This window comes from Theropithecus gelada, chromosome 12, assembly GCF_003255815.1.
Source record: "Theropithecus gelada isolate Dixy chromosome 12, Tgel_1.0, whole genome shotgun sequence".
In the NCBI taxonomy this organism is placed as follows: Eukaryota; Metazoa; Chordata; class Mammalia; order Primates; family Cercopithecidae; genus Theropithecus; species Theropithecus gelada.
In genome coordinates, this window is record NC_037680.1 from 78,469,775 (window position 1) to 78,491,843 (window position 22,069).

At 40.1% G+C, this 22,069-nt stretch overlaps 1 protein-coding gene and 1 pseudogene across 2 annotated transcripts in view; both read left to right on the top strand.

Annotated features, from left to right (window-relative positions):
* Positions 1-22,069, top strand: part of CDK15 (cyclin dependent kinase 15) — a 90,691-nt gene that overhangs the window by 17,067 nt on the left and 51,555 nt on the right. For both annotated transcript variants that reach the window (XM_025404663.1, XM_025404664.1), the window contains exons 6-8: positions 731-793; positions 10,992-11,115; positions 12,768-12,888. In XM_025404663.1, coding sequence (XP_025260448.1) covers positions 731-793; positions 10,992-11,115; positions 12,768-12,888 — 308 coding nt within the window. The remainder of the gene's footprint in view (positions 1-730; positions 794-10,991; positions 11,116-12,767; positions 12,889-22,069) is intronic.
* LOC112636421 lies at positions 898-1,909 on the top strand (annotated as a pseudogene).

Genomic DNA, 22,069 nt, shown 5'->3' on the forward strand with positions numbered 1-22,069 from the left:
AAATAGCCTGGTACTTGTATAATGAATCTGTTAATATTTTATGGCATGATAAAACTTTTATTACACAATGTGGAAAGTATCATGGAAATATTCATTATTGTGATTAGTAGAACCTTATTGTTCCCACATCCGTCTTTGGTCCTGCTTCCTTACCCATGACTTTTGCTGTCCTTTTTCCCCTCATCAGCAATAATAAATGAGGATCTTGAGTTTACCTCCTAAATAAAGCCTTTGCACTTATTTTTAATCTAGTTTTAATCACTATCTGAGCAGAATCCAACATTTTTTTCATTGACAATAAAGGTAAAAATCACAAGATATTTAAAAATTGTATGCAAGCTTGCTAAAGAATAACTCATGTTGTATTTTTGGAAGAAAAAATATTTAAATAAACAGAAAGAACTTGTAAGGTATGTGTACTTGACTTGCCTCCAAGGACACTTGGAGAGTGAAAAATTCCTGCGTCGTTGTGTTCAGTGCCAGTCATTTAAAATGAGCATCTCTGTGCTGAGAAACAGGCTTTGTTCTAAGAGCCACCAGTTAGAAAGACCCACTGTGTTTGACCTTAACAGTGGGTTCTCAGAAAACCTGATTATATTCCTTTTGCACCTTTTTCTTAAAATTCTGTACTTCGTAATACCTTCTGACAGTCAAGTCAATGTTCTGCTTTAGGAAACTATCCAAGCACCACTGAATTCACTCTCTTCTCTTTCGCTGCTGTTTTATTTAGCACACAGACCTGGCCCAGTATATGTCTCAGCATCCAGGAGGGCTTCATCCTCACAATGTCAGAGTGAGTATGTTAAGGGTCAGGACCCTCTCCTGGCTTGCCCACAGAAGGAGAGTTCTGAAACAGACTGCCTCACAAAGCAAAGTCCTATGATACTAAATAAGAGGATGAACATCACTGATATTCCAGAGAAAAGTTTTGTTTTTGTTCTTTTTAAAAAAAAAAAAAAAAGGAAAGAAAGAAAGAAAAAAGAAAAAGAGTTGCTGAGTTGCCCCTTAAGATATAGAGCAATGTTTTCTGAGCAACCTAATGCTGTCAGTCATGGCCACATGCAAATGTGTCTTTAGATGAATAAACAAGTGAAGGAGAATTATACTAAAAGGAAAAAACTAAAGCTAGGCCATCGTAAAATAAATACCTTCTTCCTATCAGATTACTGTGGTCTGTGATGAAATCTGAAATACTTGTTCTAGCAGATCCTATTATATATGTGGCCCTAACTCCTATTTTTCCAGTCATTAGAATAGAAATAATAATAAACTTTTAACTAGCTATAATTCTACATGTTATAAATTTTAGAAACCATTTATATTTCATACTTTTCATTCCCTAAGGTTTTATTGGCATTAATTAATTGATTGGCTCTTAAAATAACCATATGAAATTTGTATATGATGTATTTATTCATTTAACTAATATTTATTTATGTATTCATTTATTCATTCATTTAAGAAATATTTATTGAGTACTTAGTGCTGTAATAAGTTCTGGGGTTTCAATAATGAATAAGTTGTGTTTCTTATTTTCAATGAGCTTAAAGTCCAGTAAGATATATGAACTTAAATAGGCAGTGAGAGCTACCCTTCAAGCGACAGCAACGCAAGATGGCAGCCACCATGGGCTCAGGCAATTTATGAAAACAGAATATATAGCCTTAAAATAGAATGTGGACCTAAATACCCAGAAGCACTCCCGTTTGTAAGATTTGTAACAAAAATTAATATGAATGGAGTTAATAGTTCTAATGGAATGGTGAACCCAAGAGCTATATCAGTGCTAGCAAAATGTCAGAATTCATATATCATCAAAGTTATCCTTCAAGAGCTTCAGCGCCTAATGATGTCTAAAGAAAATGTGAAACTCCCTCAGTTACCTGAAGGACAGTGTTACAGCAATTGATCAAAAAGAAAAATCACAGGCCCTTCCCTCTCCCCAACATTTGGTGTAAGCAGTCTTCATTTTCCACAGTAGTAAATTTTCTAAATACATCTCATAGACCTCAAAGTACTGGAAAGGAAGCTCCTATTCAAAGGAAGTTTATCTTAAGATACTGTAAATGATACTAATTTTTGCATGTTTGAAATATATAAGTTGTTAGCCTGGCGCGGTGGCTCACGCCTGTAATCCCAGTACTTTGGGAGGCCAGGGTGGGCAGATCATGAGGTCAGGAGTTTGAGACCAGCCTAGCCAACATGGTGAAACCCTGTCTCTACTAGAGATACAAAAAATTAGTCAGGTGTGGTGGCACATGCCTGTAACCCCAGCTACTCAAGAGGGTGAGGCAGGAGAATTGCTTGAGCCCAGGAGGTGGAGGTGCAGTGAGCAAAGATCGCACCACTGCACTCCAGCCTGGGTGACAGGGCAAGACTCCATCTCAAAAAAAAAAAAAAAAAAAAATGTAAGTTGTGCTATAATTAATAAATAGGTGGTGAGAATCAAAGTGCTAAAGCCTATGGCCGTAGTAACTAGGAATACTGTGGGAACACATAATAAGGGAACCTAACCCAGTCTTGGAAGTAAGGTTTTGGAAAGGAATGTTTGAGAACAAAGGGTTGAGAAGAGTGAAAAAAAAAAAAAAAAATTAAAATACCAGTGAGCTGTGTGGAGAATGGGATAGGGAGCTAACTAGAGAAACCAAATAGGAATGTTTCATGATGTGTTAAGGACCCTGGTAAGGGTGAAGACCATTACATTATCTGCACAATCGTGGGATTTTTTTTTATGGTAATGCTTGGCAATTTGAATAGAGGAGCAGAGAATGTAGACAGTTGGATTGAGTCAGAGTTGAAGTTCTGCCAGACATATGAAAGGAAGAGACAGGTAGGCAAGAGAGTTGAAGAGATTATCAAGACAGAAGTTAAGGTGTTGGCCAGTGGTATCTAGTCTGAGTCTAATCTGAGCGAAGGAAGTGAAGATAAGCAGCTTGCCGATAGTTATGAAGAGAGTGGAAGGGTTCAAGGACCTGGAGGTGTTGATTAAATAGAAGAATGGTTGGAGAAAGAATAACTGTGAGAGAGTGAGATTTTCAGGCTTGAGTGACTCTCACATAGCAGACACTGTGCTAAATGCTTCGAAGGAAAACTAGACATAAAAGACATGATCCCTGCCCTCAAGGGAGTACAGCCAAAAACAAGAGATAAGAAATAGGCACCAATACTATTACAGTACACTTGTGTAGAATGTCAAGAAAGAAATACAATCTAGTACTATAGATGTGCAAGGGCATCAAAGATATCTTCTAGTTTTAAGAAGTTTGAGATCTTAGGCCGGGCGTGGTGGCTCATGCCTGTAATCGCAGCACTGTGGGAAGCAAGGTGGGTGGATCACGAGGTCGGGTGATCGAGACCATCCTGGCTAACACAGTGAAACACCGTCTCTACTAAAAAAATACAAGAAAAAAACAAATTAGCTGGGCATGGTGGCAGGCGCCTGTAGTCCCAGCTACTCAGGAGGCTGAGGCAGGAGAATGGCGTGAACCCAGGATGTGGAGCTTGCAGTGAGCCAAGATCCCGCCACTGCACTCTACCCTGGGTGACAGAGGGAGATTCTGTCTCAAAAAAAAAAAAAAAGAAATTTCAGATCTTAAACACACTGTATTTCAAGAGTCTGGAATAGGAGAGCATGTTACAGGGAGAGAAAATGTTTTCAGCAAAGGTACAGAGTAGGGAAATAGAGGATATGTTCAGGGAAGAGGACCCAAAAGTCATGGCTTGTTAGGGTTAGAGGAAACACAGTGTTTTGCAATCTCCAGGTTCCATTAGTGCGTTTTGAAATCAATATGGTGGTTAGCAACCTGCGTTTTTAAGAATCAAATAAATAAATGAGAAGAGAATAGAAAATATTAGCATGCATTACATTTTGAAAGAATAAGTATTATTTTCTGCAACTTTTGCTCCAATTGTAACTGTACTTATATTTTTAATGTATGGATGTGAATACCAGATACATATATATTTCTTACTGTAGACTGCAGTAAAAAAATCTTTAAAGCACTAGCGTGGTCTAACTTCCTTATTTTGCAGAGGAGAAATCCAAGATCTGAGAGGACAAACATTTTGCCTGAGGTTACAGAACCAACTTATGCCATTGCTAAAAGTGATTCTTAGTTAAAATTCTTTCCCACTAGTGCCATAGTTCTGTTGACCTGAAATACAGAATATATTAGTTCTAGTTCTGTTGACCTGAAATACAGAATATATTAGTTCTGTTGACCTGAAATACAGAATATATTAGTGAAACAGCATATACAAGTCTGGGGAAATAGATTGGGTAGGTGGCTGAGAGCCTCATTTTCTAAGAAATGTGGACCTTGGGCAGGGTATGGTGGTTCATACCTATAATCCCAGCACTTTGGGAGGCCAAGTCAGGAAGATCACTTATGCCCAAGAATTCAAGACTAGCATGGGCAACATAGCAAGACCTCATCTCTACAAAAAATTTAAAAATCAGCTGAGCATGGTGACATACACCTGCAGTCCCACTACCTAGGAGGCTAGGTGGGTGGATCATTTGAGCCCAGGAGTTTGAGGCTGAGGTGAGCCATGATCACACAACTACACTCCAGCTTGAGTGACAAAGGAAGACCCTGTCCCTAAAAAAGAAAGAAATGTGAATTTTATTCCTTGGAGAGTACAGTCATTAGTCATTAAATTTGAGTTGAGAGAAAATGATATGATCAGAAGAAATTCATATCACTGTGGTCTGTAGGATGTATGAAAGGAAAGAAGAGACTAGAGTCAGGGATTCCACTTAAGAATTTTTTGTTTGTTTGTTTTGAGACAGAGTCTCGTTTTGTTACCCAGGCTAGAGTGCAGTGGTGCAGTCATGGCTCACCTCAGCCTCAAACTCCCAGCCTCAAATGATCTTCCCACCTCGGCCTCCCAAAGTGCTGGAATTACAGGTGTGAGCCAAAGAATTTATTGATGTGGCCTGGCCTAATGCTTCTCAAACTTCAGTGAGCAGACAAGTGACCGGAGACCTGACTCAGCAAGTCTGGGGTTAAACCTGAACCTCTGCATTCTAACATGAGCCAAGCTGATGCAGATGGTGCTGATCAAGAGCCAAGCACTGAGCAAGGATCTAGTTAGCAATTAGTAATCAAGTACAACATTATGGTAGTGACAATGAGAATGGAGAGGAATGTGAAAATCAGTAACAAAGAAGAGTTCACCTCTTGGTAATGTGAGCATGAGGAGGGAAAGGATGGGGCCAAACATAACTGGTTTTGAGTTTGACTGACGAGGAGAATTGTAGCTCTATTAACAGAAATAGAAGAAGAAGTTGGTTTGGAAAGAAAGAGGAGGAGTCCTGTTTCAGACATGTTGAGGTCCTAGGTGAGACAGAATCTCCAAAGGGAAATGAGCAGTAGGCAATCTAAAAGGAAATCTGTGCTCAGAAGGGAGCTGTGAGCTGGACGTGTAGATCTCAGGGTCTTCAGCACATAGAGTTTAGAAGACAAGGAATAGGCAACCAAAAGAGCAAATACACAAAGAGAGGAGGACTGATGATGAGACTTTTGCCTTTGGGGATGAGAAGAGGAACAGGAAATTAAGGAACGAAGGGAAGCAGCTTATAGGAATGCAGAGCATCTGGAAAAAAATACACACTGTCATGGAAGTTAAGGGAAGAAGCAATTTCAAGAAGGAGGGTATAGTGGACAGTATTGCAAGCATCGGAAATACAGCTAAAAGTCATACTCTTGACTGCATTGACCTTGTGGATTTGTGAGGGACACACTAATAAATAAAGGAATTTATTGTGGGTATATGGAGGCACAAAGGAAGAGGTTATCCAAATCAAAGCAGGTGGGAGTAAGGATGAGTTCTCCAAGGTGGAGGCATCAGTGAATGTGTGAAGGGGCACAGAGCATCCATGCCCATCCCAGGCAATCCTCCTCCAGAAGCCTCCATGAGAGTTCAGCTATCCAGAAGGTCTCTGTACCCTAATCTTTCTGGGTTTTGCAGAGGCTTCATTGTGTAGGCATGATTTATTAAACTATTGGCCACTGATGATCAACTTAACCTTCTGGTGATCAACTTAACCTTCAGCCCCTCTCCCCTCCCTAATCGGGTCTTGGTCTTTCCAGTGACCAGTCCCTATCCTAAAGCTACCCAAGAGTCTGCCAGCTATCGGTCAACTCTACAAAAAGACATCACTTTGGAGATTCTAAGGATTTTAGGAGTTGGCTGCCAGGAATCTAGCTGAAAATCAAACATATATTTCACAACATCACAGTCGTGCTATTTTATATAAGGAGCCATTAAGTGGTTTTAAACAAAGAGGTGATAAATTCAGATTTTCTTTTTATAAAGCTTACACTGATGACAGTGTAGTGAATAGACTGGAATGAGGGCAATACTTTTTTTTCGAAATGTTATATTCCCCTGACCCTACTTTCTCCTTGTTTTCTTCTACCTCTCTCCCTCTACTCATTCCCTGAATGCTGGTGTCTGTTAAGGTTCCAGCCTTGTCAGTGAGGCTAATCAGAACCACAGTGGTACAGATGTGAGATGATGGTAGGAGAAAGTGGGCAGATATGAGACCAATTACTTAGCCAGAACTGATGGGAAAAACAAGAGTCAGCGATATTTTTTTCTGGATTTGAGTATTAAGATGGATAATGGTGCCAGTCACTGTGATAGAGAATCAGAAAGAAAAATTTACTTTGGAGAGATACGGTGAATTGTGTTTTAGACATGCTAAGTTTGAGGTGATTGCGGGATGTACAGGCGAACTCCAGACTATGTGGGCCTAAAGTAGAAAGGCAATCTGAATTGGAGATAAAGATTTTGAAATCATCAGAATACAGTTGTTCATTAGAGCACTGTCAATGGGTAAGATAGCTAAGGGAGCATGTGTAGAGTGATAACAGAAGATCAAAGATGGAGCCCTAAGAATATCAATATGTTATTATTTATTATTTTATTATGTTTTATTTTTTTAATTTAATTTTTATTTATTTGTTTATTTTTTAGATGGGAGTCTCTGTTGCCCAGGCTGGAGTGCAGTGGCGCAATCTCAGCTCACTGCAACCTCTGCTTCCTGGGTTCAAGCAAGCCTCCTGCCTCAGCCTCTCGAGTAGCTGGGTCTACAGGCACCCCCCACCTCGCCCGACTAATTTTTGTATTTTTAGTAGAGGCGGGGTTTCACCATGTTGGCCAGGCTGGTCTTGAACTTCTGACCTTAAGTGATCCACCTGCCTTGGCCTTCCAAAGTCCTGGGACTGCAGGTATGAGCCACCGTGCCTGGCCTATTTTTATTTTTTATAGAGATGGTTTCTTGCTGTGTTGCCCAGGCTGGTCTCAAACTCCTGGACTCAAGCACTCCTCCTGCCTTGGCCTCCCAAAGTTCTGGGATTACACGTGTGAGTCCCTGCGCCTGGCCAGAATATCATATATTAGATATCAGTAGAAGTAGAATCTATAAAAAGAACAGCCAGAGGGGTAGAAAAAAAATTAGGAGATTGTGGAACCGAAAGAAGAGAGCAGCGCCTCAGGAAGGAAGGCATGGTCTATGATGCCAAATGCTGCAAAGATAAGGAATAAGAGGTATCCATTGGGTTTCATAGGAAAAGTCATAGGAAACCATGGTAAAAAACACTGTGAATGACACAATCATTGCAAAAGCATTTTTATAGGGGGATGAATTTTGTATTTCAGAGGACAAACAATTCCATCCAATGGCAAGATCTAGTGTGTGACCACCGGAGTTAGTGTCTGAAGTGGACTTGAGAAGCAGATCATTGGAGCTGAGGTTGGCTAGAGCTGTTCTCATGGGCACTAATGTCATAGAGGCAACAGCTGTAATCCAAGTGCCCACATCTTCAGTGAATGACAGAGAGTGATTGAGAGTTCAGTGAATGACCGCTAAAAGAAGAGTAATGGAAGATGTCACTGGATGGCATTAAAATCCAAGGGACAGGGGTTTTTACTTAAAAGTAGAGCAGTAATGGTTTTGAAGTGGTAGTGGGGAAAAGGGAGGCAGCTTATGACACTTGTCAGTGGTCAAAGGTATGAGGAAGTTATAGAAAAACTAATATCCACTTGAGAATACTATAGGGAAGCAGTGAGCTCAAGGTCTCATTTAAGGAAAGGAGCCAGAAGGAAATTCACCAGAGGTTAGCTTTTAGGTAGTTTTTAAAGCAGGATTGAGGAATGGAGAGTAAACAGTGAAAAGGTTTGGGGGAGAGGGGAGCAATAGATACGAGGCTAAACAGAGGAAGCACAGAGCAGAATGGAGATGAGCATGTTGGGAGGAAAAGGAATAGTCGGAAGCTTATATTTTGAGTTGTGACCAAGGAAGGCAGGGTGGGAATCCTAGTGAGGTTATCTTGTTTCATATTTCTAGTAGAATGATTCCCAGGGATCGGGGGATGGAAGGACTCAGGCTTCCCTATAAGGAGTTGGCTAACGGATCTCATTGGTTTTTGAGTAACTCCTGGCCCAGATGGCACTAGTTCAATGGAATTATTTTGTTCCCCCAAACCTTATTGAGTTGGAAACAGGTCTAACCCCTGGGATTTGGGAAGCCTTTCTGGAAAGAGTCACCCACAGTCTGGCTGATGTTGAACTGTGCAGACGCCATCATATTTGGTTATGTTAGGATGCAGTAACTGGTGAAGCTTCTGCAGTGTTGAAGGAAGAATCCAGGTTGGGAGAGATGAAAGGGTGAGTGGGTCGTGAGGTTTGTCAGCACAAAAGTTTTGAGAAATGTGGTTATAAAATGCCATACCTTAATGCTGCAGTGCTTTACCACTTACAAATGCCTGTAGACGTATCTGGCAGAGAGGAAAGGGGTTGAATGGCAAGAAGGTGGGAAGTGACTGTGGCTAATTAGTGAGAACAGTCTACACTCGAGACATAAAAGGCATTTCAAGCTGACCTACTAAGAAGTTCTGTCTCTGACTCAGCCAGCTCACTCTCTCCTTCCCTCTCATGTTTTCATTTTCTGTCTTTTCTCTAGTTTCTCAGGATGGTATAGTGGAGTCAGACAAGTCTGAATTTTAGTCTTGGCTCTGACTCGTCCTAGACATGTTTTTAAAGTTACATTGAGCCCTGTTTTTCTCTGCAAACTGAGGATAAGCATGCTATTCCAAAGGCTGTATCCCTCACTGGTCACCAACTTCCTGTCCTCTATCTACCTGTCTTCATCTTCCTCTTTCCCTAGTCCTGCATATTGAAAAACTTTTTTTTTTTTTTTTTTTGAGACGGAGTCTTGCTCTGCCACCCAGGCTGGAGTGCAGTGGCACGATCCTGGCTCACTGCAACTTCTGCCTTCCAGGTTCAAGCAATTCTCCTGCCTCAGCCTCCCGAGTAGCTGGGATTATAAGCAGACGCCACAACACCCAGCTAATTTTTGTATTTTTAGTAGAGATGGAGTTTCACCACATTGGCCAGGCTGGTCTTGAACTCCTGACCTCAGGTGATCTGCTCGCTTCGGCCTCCCAAAGTGCTGGGATTATAGGCATGAGCCACTGGGTCAGTCTGAAAAACATATTTTTAAGCACATACTATGGTATCTTCTTGTCTTTTACCTGGAATTTAAGCTGGTTCTTTGTATTGTCTTTTCCATGAACACATTTATATTTATAACCAATCAGAAGGTTTAAATGTCAGTGTAGGAATTTTGTGCTGTGGAAGCTTTGTGGCTTGGTGAATGGTAAAATAAATAGTGTGTGTATATTTGAAGCACCAGGAAGAGAAAATGCTGGGAAGATTCATGGAACCAGTTAACATTTGACTAGGAGCCAGAAGAAATTTTTAAAATTCTTAAATGGTTTATGAACCTGATGTGGTAGCTACATGAAACCTGCACAGCTGCAGGTCTGCTATGGCAGGTAACTCCCCATGCTCCTGCTTCCATTGGACCATTTGGCTCCAATGTCTCCAGGTCATTGTTAGGTCAGTAGTGGTCCTAGCATCTCTGAAGGTCCTAGTTTTCTAAGATGCTGTTGAAAAAGAGGATTAATCCACATAACTCTACATCTGCCATTTCGCCCATGTTCCAGGAATGCTGGGCCCGGCCCTTCCTTTCTGAACTACCAGAACATGTTCTCAGTTGACACAGGTCTTTATAAATACTGATGTTGGTGTTTGAATTCTCAGTTGCCAATGGCACTGGAAAATAGCAAAAGATACTTGCAATACTAAGCACTCTTTTTTTCCCGTAAGTTTCCGTGATGGTGGGAACCTAGTAATGGCTTTGGTTTCGATGCCTCATAACCACATGAAACATTTTTAAATTGGGGCTTAGAATGTGTTTTTCCCTTTTATTTCTCCACCACTACCATTTACCCTTTCTCCCTTCTTCCCCCTACAATTTATTCCTTATTCTTTTTTGATTTTTTTTTGAGGGGGGGTCTAACTTCTTTTGGTCTCTCTTCCCTTTTCATCGTACTATGTATTTCCCTTGTTTTCGACTTTGAATTTAAGACTTTAAAAATAGGTTTAAGAAGATAAAGATTTCTTTATTTTCTAATACCATCTAAAGATATATTTTTTAGTGTGGTCTCCTTGTGTTGTGTTTTTAAAAGGGTTTCATATCAGAGAGCCTGGAAAACTTAAGCAGTTGTAAACTTTAGAATATCATTTCCAGGTCAACTTTGATCTTATATGCCAAGTTCATCGGTGGGGAAAAAAATTAAATCTTTCACATCTAAATCAATAACTAGTGTTCCAAAGGAAACTTCAAAGTTTCACTTTAGATTTTTAAAGAAGGGTAATTCCTTCAGTATCAAAGAAATGAGATGTCAGGAAAAGCCGGATTCCCTTTGTTTAGGACACAGTCTAGTTACTTGACTTTCCTTGTCCTTTTTCTTCCCCCTCTGAATGTAAAATTCTTCTTCTTCTTCTTTTTTTTTTTTTTTTTTTGGCTCTCAAGAGACACTGTTACTATATTCTTTGAGATGACTGTTTTTGATTTAGAGGCGAAATCAGCACGTGGTGGCTCAAATCTCCTTATGGATAGTGTTTCTTCCTTCCAGCTTTTCATGTTTCAACTTTTGCGGGGCCTGGCGTACATCCACCACCAACACGTTCTTCACAGGGACCTGAAACCTCAGAACTTACTCATCAGTCACCTGGGAGAGCTCAAACTGGCTGATTTTGGTAAGTCGCCCCTCGGGTCTCATTCTGGGCTGTGAACAATGACGCTTTTGTATGCGCTTGTTTAAGCATCGACTGGGCCTGGCCTTTGAAAACTGGAGGCCTGAGAACATGATGCTTTGTGAGGATATCAAACTACCATAAAGGAAGTGTGAAGCACGAAACAGGGAGGGATTGGTAGCTTTCTAGGATTCCACCAAGTCCCAGTTTAGTCAGATGGCCAAAAGCTGGGCACTTCTACTGCCCCACTGCCAGTTTTGATATAGAGACATTGGTAGAGTAAACTGTACTTAGTAAGTTTTCCTAAATCTAAGTGAATATACAAATTATATTTGAGTAGATCGAGATTATCTCAAGATGATAAAGAGGCTAACCCCAGATTGTAGCAGGGACTCCTGTCAGGATGGAGACTCCAGGACACTTGTTCCTGCTCTCCTACCTTCTTTATCTAGGTATGAGATGCAAAGTTTTGTTCCCATTAAAGTGAAGCAGATTTCCTCTAAGTATCACTGTATCTTTCCATTTTAGCACTTATCACAGTTTATACTTATATTCACACACACAAATACATGCATACACACAAATATATGCACATGTGTGCGCACACCCACACGCAAAAATATATATAGATTTGCATGATGATTTTGTCTCAGCTGGACTGTAAGCATAATGAGGGCACCCTGGGTATGTTTTTGCTTATCATTTTATCCCTAGTGCCTGGTACCATAGTAGGTGCTTAATAAATACTTGTTGAAAAACTGGCTCTATGTGAGCTAAGGAACCAGTCTTCTCTGTTTGGCAGATGCCAAATGGTGATACTATCACTGCAGTATTTATTCTGAGATGGCAGCTTTTATCCTGACATGTAAGCATTTAACAGATATTTGTTTATCAATTCTCCATAATAGCAAACTCATCTATTGAAGTTTTTTTGCAATTCTGTGAGATAAACAGCTGACTGACAGAAAGACTCATTTTGCAGAACAGCACTTAGAAATTCATCTAAGGTCCTACCAAACTGATTAATTTGGATGAGCAGTCCCTACGGTTTATCTGCTAAACTGGGCTTTCCTGGAGTGCCAAAACGGAAAGTGGCCATGTTAGTCATGAACTGAGCTCAGTTTCTATTACAGAGACCCAAAATCACAGAGGTATAACATGCTAGAAACTTAACTTTCTCTTGCAACACAGTCCTGAACTAAGCGGGCAGAGCATGTACGGTGGCCCCATGCTGTCTTCACCCAGGCTGCTTCTGTCACGTGGCTCCACCATCCCCCATTGCATGTTTCAAGATGGCTGCCACCTCCTGCTCATCACAGCCTGGAGGAAGGAGAAAAGGGAAACAGAACCCTTAACCCCTCCACTAAGGCATGATCTGGAAGTTCACACATCACCTCTGTTCATATAATATAGGCAAGAACTTAGTCACCTGACCACACTCAGCTGCCAAGAAGGCCATATCTAGCTGCAAAGCAGGCCAAAATTTGAGAAATTCACTTAAAGAAGTGATAGACAAGAGTTAAGATAGTGATTAGTTCTACTAAAACTACCTAAATTTGTGTTATTTTTTTTAATGGTGTTTACCCCGGTCCAGTGCATCAAGGTGCAAGCCAAGGTCCAGAACAATGGGTTTTATGCTTTTCCCTTTTGGACAGGTCTTGCTCGGGCCAAGTCCATTCCCAGCCAGACATACTCTTCAGAAGTCGTGACCCTCTGGTACCGGCCCCCCGATGCTTTGCTGGGAGCCACTGAATATTCCTCTGAGCTGGACATATGGTAAGAGTGGTACCAAGAAAATGGAGAAAGTGTGAGTCATCCTACTCACGAGGGTTGCTTTATCATCCACATTATATTTTAACAGTAATTCTAATAATGGCAATCACTAATATACATATATATTTTTGAGATGGAGTCTCACTCTGTTGCCCAGGCTGGAATGCAGTGGTGTGATCTCGGCTCACTGTAACCTCCACCTCCCGGATTCAAATGATTCTCCTGCCTCAGCCTCCTGAGTAGCTCTACTAAAAAAAATACTAATATTTATATACAGAAACATAAAGTACTTTCAAAGATACATCTCATTTGATTCTTGCAATTATTCTACAACCTTTTACTGTTGAACTGAGACTCACAGTGTTCTTGCCAAGGCATCTTCTGAATCGAACACTCTTTCTTTTTATTTTATTTTACTTTTTGAGGTTGGGGTCTCACTAGATTGTCCAGGCTGGTCTTGAGCTCCCATGCTGAAGCAGTCCTCCCACTTCAGCCTCTTGAGTAGCTGGGACTATAGGGTTACACCACTGCACCTTGGCAATCTCATGCTCTTTCTTTCATGCCTTTCCTCCTAGCTCCTCTCTTTAATTCTTTGCCTTGTCTCCTCCTTGACACCTTATCCTCAGAGAAACAAACATACATCCCCAAACCACAGACACACAGATGTGCACACACGTGCATGTGCATGCACACACATCTGCATGAACATACTCACACAAGTTCAAACATAGTTCAGAGCCTGGTTTAGGGGGAAAAAAAAAAAGACCAAGCTTCAAGACACTCGATTTTCATGCCAGTTTGATTTCTAATCAATTAACTCTGGATTCTGTTATCTTGAAAAAGTCATGTATCCTCTCTGTGTCTATGTTTCTCCATTTTAAAAAATGAAGGTAATAAACTCTCCCCATTGTAGTTAAATGGAACTATAATACAAGTATAAGAACCAAACAGGTAACTGGGCGTGCCGGCTCATGCCTGTAATCACAGCACTTTGGGAGACCAAGGCTGGAGGATCGATCGCTTCCCAGCCCAGTTGTTTAAGACCAGCCTGGATAGCACAGTGAGATGCTGTCTCTACATTTTTATTTTAAATTAGTCAGGTGTGATGGCTAATTAAACACTTCAGGAGGGCTGAAGTAGGCGGATCTCCTGAGTCTGAGAAATTGAGGCTGCAGTGAGTCTTGATGGTACCCCTGCAATCCAGCCTGGGTTACAGAGTGAGACCCCATCCGAAAGAAAGAAAGAGAGAAAGAGAGAGAGAGAGAGAGGGAGAGAGGGAAAGAGGAGAGGGAGAGGGGGAGAGGGGGAGAAGGGAAGAGAGGGGGAGAGGTGGGGGAGGGAGGGAGGGAGGGAGGGAGGGAGGGAGGGAGGAAGGAAGGAAGGAAGGAAGGAAGGAAGGAAGGAAGGAAGGAAGGAAGGAAGGAAGGAAGGAAGGAATCCAGATAGGTGCTCTCAAGTAAAGCCACAGAGTTGGGGAGGCTCTAAGGTTAATGGGGTGCGATAGTGAGCTCTCAGACACTCATCATCCTAGAACGGCAGTGTTATTTTCTCTGGATCATATTCCTGGAGACCTCCCAGTCATCTGGGGGCCACTGTTAGACATGTGATGACTTTACAGACACAGCCAACTCTCCAAAGGTAATGAAATATATGAATCTCTTTCAGTACCTTGGAAGAAAGGGTTTATATAAAAACACAAAGCCCTATTTTCAAAAATCCATAATTGATTTTAAAAAATTAAATGGTGTCCTAAGAGACTAAGCTAAGCTTTTAGATCTCCCAAAGAATTAAGAAAGGTTGCAGACATTTTTCTCCAGTGTAAGTCGTTGATTTCTGATACCCGGCACAATTTCTAGAAATATCATCTGCTAGTCAAAACCCTCCTGAAACTGTCAGCTCACACTGCTCAGCACTGTCACTTCAAAGGACTCCGGCAGGCTCTGGCTTACTCAGCTCTTAATGATAGCTTCCTGATTATGTTTCACAGACAGAGTGAAACTTCTACCCATCAATTTTAAACTATATTTTATTATGGAATATTTAAAACATTCAAAAGTGTATATAACATATATGTAGATCAGTGACTCTCAACCAGGGAGCAATTTTGCTCTGCAGGGGACATTTGGCAATGTCTGGAAACATTTTTTGTTTTCACAGCTGGGGGTAGGGGGGTGGGGGTAGCACTGGCATCTAGTGGGTAGAGACCAGGGATGCTGCTAAACATCCTACAGTGCAGAGGACAGGCCCCTGCAACAAAGATTTATCCAACCCAAAACGTCTGTAGTGTCAAGATTAAGAAAGCTGATGTAGATTAAGAAGTTTAATTTACTTTTAGAGACAGGGTCTCCCTTGGTTGCCCAGGCTGGAGTACAGAGGTGAGGTTGTCTCACAGCAGCCTCCAACTCCTGGGCTCAAGTGATCCTCCTGCCTCAGCCTCCTGAGTAGCTGGGAATACAGGTGTGTGCCACCACACCTGGCTAATTAAAAAAATGTAGAGAGAGAGAGTCTCACTTTGTTGCCCATGCTGGTCTCAAACTCCTGGCTTCAAGAGATCCTCCTGCCTTGGCTTCCCAAAGTGCTGGAATTACAGGTATAAGCCACCACACCCAACCAATTCAGAAGCTTAATAATATGAACTCCATAACCTGCTACCCAGTGTAACAACTAGAACATAATCCGTACTGTCCTATCAACTGTGTCCCTTTCCCATAACCTGCCCCTCCACTAGAAGGCCTTTACCTGATTTTTTTTTTCCTTTTTTTGGGTCAGTATTCTCTTACATCTTTTTAAAATAATCCTTTTACATTTTAGAGGTATTCTAAAGAATTTTTTTGTTTTACTTGATTTTGAGGTTTTATAACAATGACGTTATATTGCTTTTAGTCTTCTGTAACTTGGTTTTGTTTCATCCAATATGTTACATGTTTCTAAGATTCATCCATGTTGATCTGTTTTGCTATACATTATTTTCTTTAGTGAATATTTCAGAGATATATATATATATTTTATGTGTGAGATAGAGTCTTGCTCTGTTGCAGTGGCTTGATCTCGGCTCACTGCAACCTTCGCCTCCTGGGTTCAAGCGATTCTCATCCCTCAGCCTTGTGAGTAGCTGGGATTGCAGGTGTGCCCCACCACACCCAGATCATTTTTGTATTTTTAGTAGAGATGGGGTTTCACCATGTTGGCCAGGTTGGTCATGAACTCCTGACGTCAGGTGATCCACTCGTCTTGGCCTCCCAAAGTGTTGGGGTTACAGGTGTGAGCCACCGCACCTGGCCTATGTTGTCTTTTTGAACAAAGTTCTGAATTATAATATTACTGACCTTATCACTCTTTTCTTTTATGGGTAGCTCTTTTTGCTTCTTGTTTAAAAATTCCTTCCCTTCCTGAGGTCAGAATGATTTTGTCCAATACATTATTATTATTATTATTATTTTGAGATGGAGTCTTACTCTGTAGCCCAGGCTGGAGTGCAGTGGCGCCATCCGGTCTCACTGCAACCTCCGCCTCCTGGGTTCAAGCATTCCCCCCACCTCAGCCTCCCAAGTAGCTAGGATTACAGACATGCACCACCATGCCTGACTATTTTTTTTGTATTTTTAGTAGGGACGAGGTTTCACTGTGTTGGCCAGGCTGGTCTTGAACTCCTGACCTCAAGTGATCCCCCTACCTTGGCTTCCCAAAGTGCTGGGATTACAGGTGTGAGCCACCACCCCCGGCCTGTCCAATACATTCTTTTAAAGATTGTAAAGTTTCTTCTTTCACTTTAAATCTTTAATACATTGAAATTGACTTGTATTTGCTAAACAGTTGTTTCACACTAATTTCTTCAGTGATGTGCCATGCCAAATCTCCTTTATATCAAGTTTTCATAAATACATAGGTCTGTTTCTGGGCTCTCTGTTCTGCCAATTTGTCTGTTTTTGTACCAGTGCCACAATATTAATGTCTATAACTTTGCAATAATACTTGATATTTTGTAGGCCAAGTCTCCCAGCCTATTTCATCTTCTTCAAAAGTGTTTTGGCTATATTTCTCTTCTGATTTTTCATATAAATTTTGGATTTAATGTTTCAAGTTTCATGAAAAATGCTCCTGGGATTTTCATTGGAATTGCATAGTAATTATAGAACAATTTGTATATAATTTACTTCTTTATAATACAGTATTGTCCTCCAATTTTTTAACATGGCATATTGCTCCACCTGTTTAAGTTATTTTTAAATGACTTTTAATGAAGTTTTATATCCTTCTCTTGAAGGTCTGACATATCTGAAACAAAGGTTCTTGTAAGTCTATTTCATTGTTTATTGTTTCTTTTTGTTCTTGCATATGGTATCTTTTTTCCTATGTGTGTTCATTGGTTTTTGACAGTGATATGCTGATTTGCCTTGGAATTTTATTTGTGAGATTTCATTGAGGACCTGAATGAAGTGCGTTCCCTCAGAGAGGATTTGCATTTAATGATGCCAGATATAGCATATATTTTAAATGAAATTTATTATTATATTTTACATAAATGTTGGTCTACTACCCAGACCCTGATTTCTTAATAACGTTTTCTGTTAAAAAGAACTTGGATTCTTTGAATAAATGACTGATTCTAAAGCTGGGGCAGATAATGTACAAGATGAGCCTGGAGCATCTTGTTGGGCCAGAAAATTTCCTTACAAAGTAATCAAAAAATGATAGGAATATGTCAAAAGGACATGGGAAGCAACTTGAAGAGGCTTTTGCTGGTTAAATCTGGGACAATTTGAGCATCAAAGTAAATAATGAGAGTAATGGATTATAATCCGTTGAATAAAATAAGATAGCTAGCTTCCTGGCTAGTTAGATAAGAAGGGAAGCTCACTGGATGCAGTGGCTCACACCTGTAATCCCAGCACTTTGGGAGGCCGAGGTGGGTGGATTCCTTGAGGCCAGGAGTTCAAGACCACTCTGGCCAACACGGTAAAACACGATCCCTACTAAAAATACAAAAAAGTAGCTGGGCCTGGTGGTGCACGCCTGCAGTCCCAGCTTCTCAGGAGATTGCAGTGAGCTGAGATCGCGCCAGTGTACTACAGCCTGCCTGGGCAACAGAGTGACAGCCTAAGCTTCTCCTGACAGAATAATGTCAACTGATAACTGGATTGAATATGACAGTTAGAAAATCACTATTTTATAACCAGTATAGTAGTATTTGGTGGAAACAAGAATAATTAATGCTAAAGTAGAGGGGGAAAGTTTGATGAGGAATAAGATATTTACATAGTCTCAAAGTACCTTTCACAAATTACTTGTTAATCACAAAGGGAAAAAATGGTAACTTTACAGTAGAGAAATTTGGCAGACAATATCTTGCCCAAGTGATTAAAGTTAATATAATGAATAATGAGACTGACTGGCATCATGTGTCTCCTCATATGATGCACTGAGAAGGGTATAATATCATTTATGTGGTATTTCTGTTGGGGGGAAGCATAATCTGACTCTAATCATGAGGATACATCAGATAAACCTAGTTTAAGGGATATTCTACAAAGTAACTGGCCTGTACTTATTAGAAGTGTTAAGATTTTAAAAGATAAAGACTGAGGAACTGTTCCAGATTAAAGGAGACTCCAGAAACATGCCAACTAAATGTAATGCATGGTCCTAGATTGGATCTTGAGGGAGATGGTGCTCTAAAGAATACTGTAGAAACAATAGGTGAAATTTCAATAGGGACTGTGGATTAGATAGGGGTATTGGATGAATGTTAAATTTCCTGATTTTGATAATTGTACTGTTGTTATGTAAGAGGATACGTTGATTCTCAGAAAATACCAACATAATTATTTAGGGATGAAGAGTCATGATATCTACAATTTACCCCCTAATGCTTCAGAAAAGATATAGACAGATACATAGATAGATAGATAGATAAAATAATGAAACAAAAGTGACAAAATATTGGCAATGACTGAACCTGTTTGGAGGATATAAGAGAGTTCTTTATACTGCTGCAACTTTTCTATAAGTCTGAAATTATTTCAAGATTAAGAGTTGCCTCCAAATTGCGAAATCGTGTTTCATCACAGATAGTGTGAGACGCACTAGCCTAACATATGATCAGAATTTATAATTTCATAGCACACAGAATGTGTGTTTGAGAAGAATGTGTGTGTCTGCCCAATTGTTGAGTGCTATTTTTTGTTTGTTTGTTTTGTTTTGTTTTGTTTTTGAGACAGAGTCTCACTCTGTCTCCAAGGCTGGAATGCAGTGGCTCTATCTCGGCTCACTGCAACCTCCACCTCCTGGGTTCAAGCGATTCTCTTGCCTTAACCTCCCGAATAGCTGAGATTACAGGTGCACACCATCACGCCCAGCTAATTTTGTATTTTTAGTAGAGATGGGGTTTTGCCATGTTGGCCAGGCTGGTCTCGAACGTTAGACGTCAGGTGATCCACCTGCATTGGTCTCCCAAAGTGCTGGGATTACAGGCGTGAGCCACTGTTTTTACATATGTTCAAAAATTCAAGATTGCTGTTTGTGTTATCCAAATCTTCTTTATATTATTTTCGTCTTTTTAACCTACCAACGAAAGGTGTGTTGAAATCATTCACTATATTATTGATTTGTCAGAATTCTATCCACTTTTGCTTTATGTGCTTCGAAGATATTTTCATTAAGTGTGAGTAAATTTAAGACTGCTCATTATTCCTTTGTGCACTTTAGTTACCACTTTCAGAATAATTTTCCTTTCTCCTGAAATACATCTTTTAGAGTTTTTTTGTGTGTGTATGTAGGCCTGCTGGTGGCAAATTCTCTGTTTTTGTTTTCAGAAGATAAACCCTAATTATTGAAAGGTAGTTTTGTTGGGGATGTGATTCTAGATTGACAGTTGTTTCTCTCAGAACTTTGAAGATGTCATTCGTCTTCTTTGTCTTCCTTTGTTGCTGTCGAGGAGTTTGCTTTTAGCCTTATTACCTTCCTTTTGCAAGTGATCTCATTTTCTCTGGATGTTTTAAAGACTTTTTTCTTTGCCTTTGTAATTAGGCAGTTGTCTCTAGGAGGTGTCTAGTGTGGATTTCTTTTTACTTACCCTGCTTGGTATATCTTGTGCTTCTTCCATTTATGAATTCATGTCTTTCATCAGCCATTTTCTGTTTGAATATTGACTCTATTCTATTCTCTGTCTGTAGAGCTCCAATGAAAGACTATAAGATCATATTCTTCTGTTATCCATTTCTCTTCTCTCCTTTATATTTTCCATTTCCTTAACTTTCTGTGATGCATTCTGGGTAATTTCTTCAGCTCATCTACCAGTTCTTTAAGTCTCTCTTAAACCATGTATTATGTTGGCGCAAAAGTAATTGTGGTTTTTGCCATTGAAAGTAATGGCAAAACCATAATTACTTTGGCACCAACCTATATCTCTTACCTTTTTACCACATATACAAAAATGTATGTTATTCCATGGATAAGTGTTTCATGAATTTAACCATGAGCAACAATGACACTTACAATATAAAAATGCAATTATAAGTTAAAATTATTATTACTCTTATTGATATCATTTGATTGTTGTTTGCCTGGTAAAACTAAAAATGTAATGTAGAAATAGAACAAGATGCATCTTCCATTGAGCTCACTATATTTGTTTACCCTCAAAGTAATTGCTAGACCTTGGGTGTTTACACTGAGATCCCTCTCCTGCCATTTTTTTCTCTTTCTTTTCAGAGTGATAAGAGGGGAAGTGAGAAGGGAGAAGATTTCCAGTTGGTAAAGCATGAAAAAGAAAGAAAAATAATCCTATTCTGCTAGGCCATGCAACCCCATAGGGTCCAAAGTGAATGCCTTTGTAGGAGGTAGATGATACTTGGTGAGCATTAGTACCTTTGTCTTAAAGAAACCAATTATAACCCGTAGTGCAGAGCCTCTCCTTCACAATGAGGCCTGGTGGCAGCAGTGTCAGTAGGGGGCCAGAGCAAATAAACAGGGGCTCTTGTTAATTATGGAAAACTTGCAACTAGGACATATTGGTTATTCCCAGTGCTCCCAACCAACATTCTCTCATCTTCCGACATCTTTTCTTCTCTCTCTTTCTGCTACCTTTTCAGACCTTAAAAGATTCCATTAGGGACTTTAGTGAGAAAAACACAATATTTTAGGATTATTAAATGGTGTGGTTTTTAGTTTTTTTGTATTGTGTTAAAATATACATAAAATTTACCATTCATCACCATTTTCAAGTGTACAATTCAGTGGCATTCAGTACATTCACATTGTTGTTGTAACCATCACCACTGTCCGTCTCCAGAACTTTTCATCATCCCAAACTCAAACCCTGCACATATTAAACGATAATTTCCCATTACCACCTCTCCTCAGCCCCTGGTAACCATTATTCTACTTTCTATCTTTACGAATTTGACTATTCTTGGTACCTCATATAAGTGGAATCGTATAATACTTCTTCTGTGTCCAGCTTGTTTTGCTTAGCATAACGTTTTCAAGGTTCATCCATGTCATAGTACACTGAGTTTTCAAGAAGCATTTATTTCAGTACACAAGGTCGTCTATTCAGTATCAGTTTCAGGCAGCTGCTGGTTTTAGGACTAGAGAAAGTTGTCTCCGCCTAACAGATTCTTTACTGTCAAATTTCTTGCTGCAAACTTCCAAATATAAAAAGAGTGGTCTAGAGAAAAGCAAGTGAGAATGTCATGTCACTGCCATATATTACGTTATTCTGAATTAACTTCAACAGTAAAAAATGAAATACTGATTCATTTCTCCCGACAACATTTTGATATGCTCCTTGCACCTCCAAAAAGCCTAAAACTCCTGAGATGGTTTTTTCCTCCAGGGATTGCCTAAGGAATCTGAGGAATCTTTCCCCCTCTTATGGAAGAATTTGTTCATGCTCAGAATAGAGAAAAAGTAGAAGGAGAACCAGAAAGAGGAGAAAACATGTAAGCAGTTTCCTCTAACTTGACTGAAGAACCACAGTTGGAACCATAAAATGATCCAGCGCTTCTCTCCCTTCTGGAAGGGTTTAATGTTTGATGTCACCAGGTCTTTTCTCCCTTGCATATGCATTTCCCCTTCATCTACACGGGCTGCTCCAGGGGTATCTCCACAGAGCAGAAATCCTCGGAGAAGCTTAAAGATATGTAGGGTAAGAGGAGCCCCAGGAATGAAGATTTAAGAACAA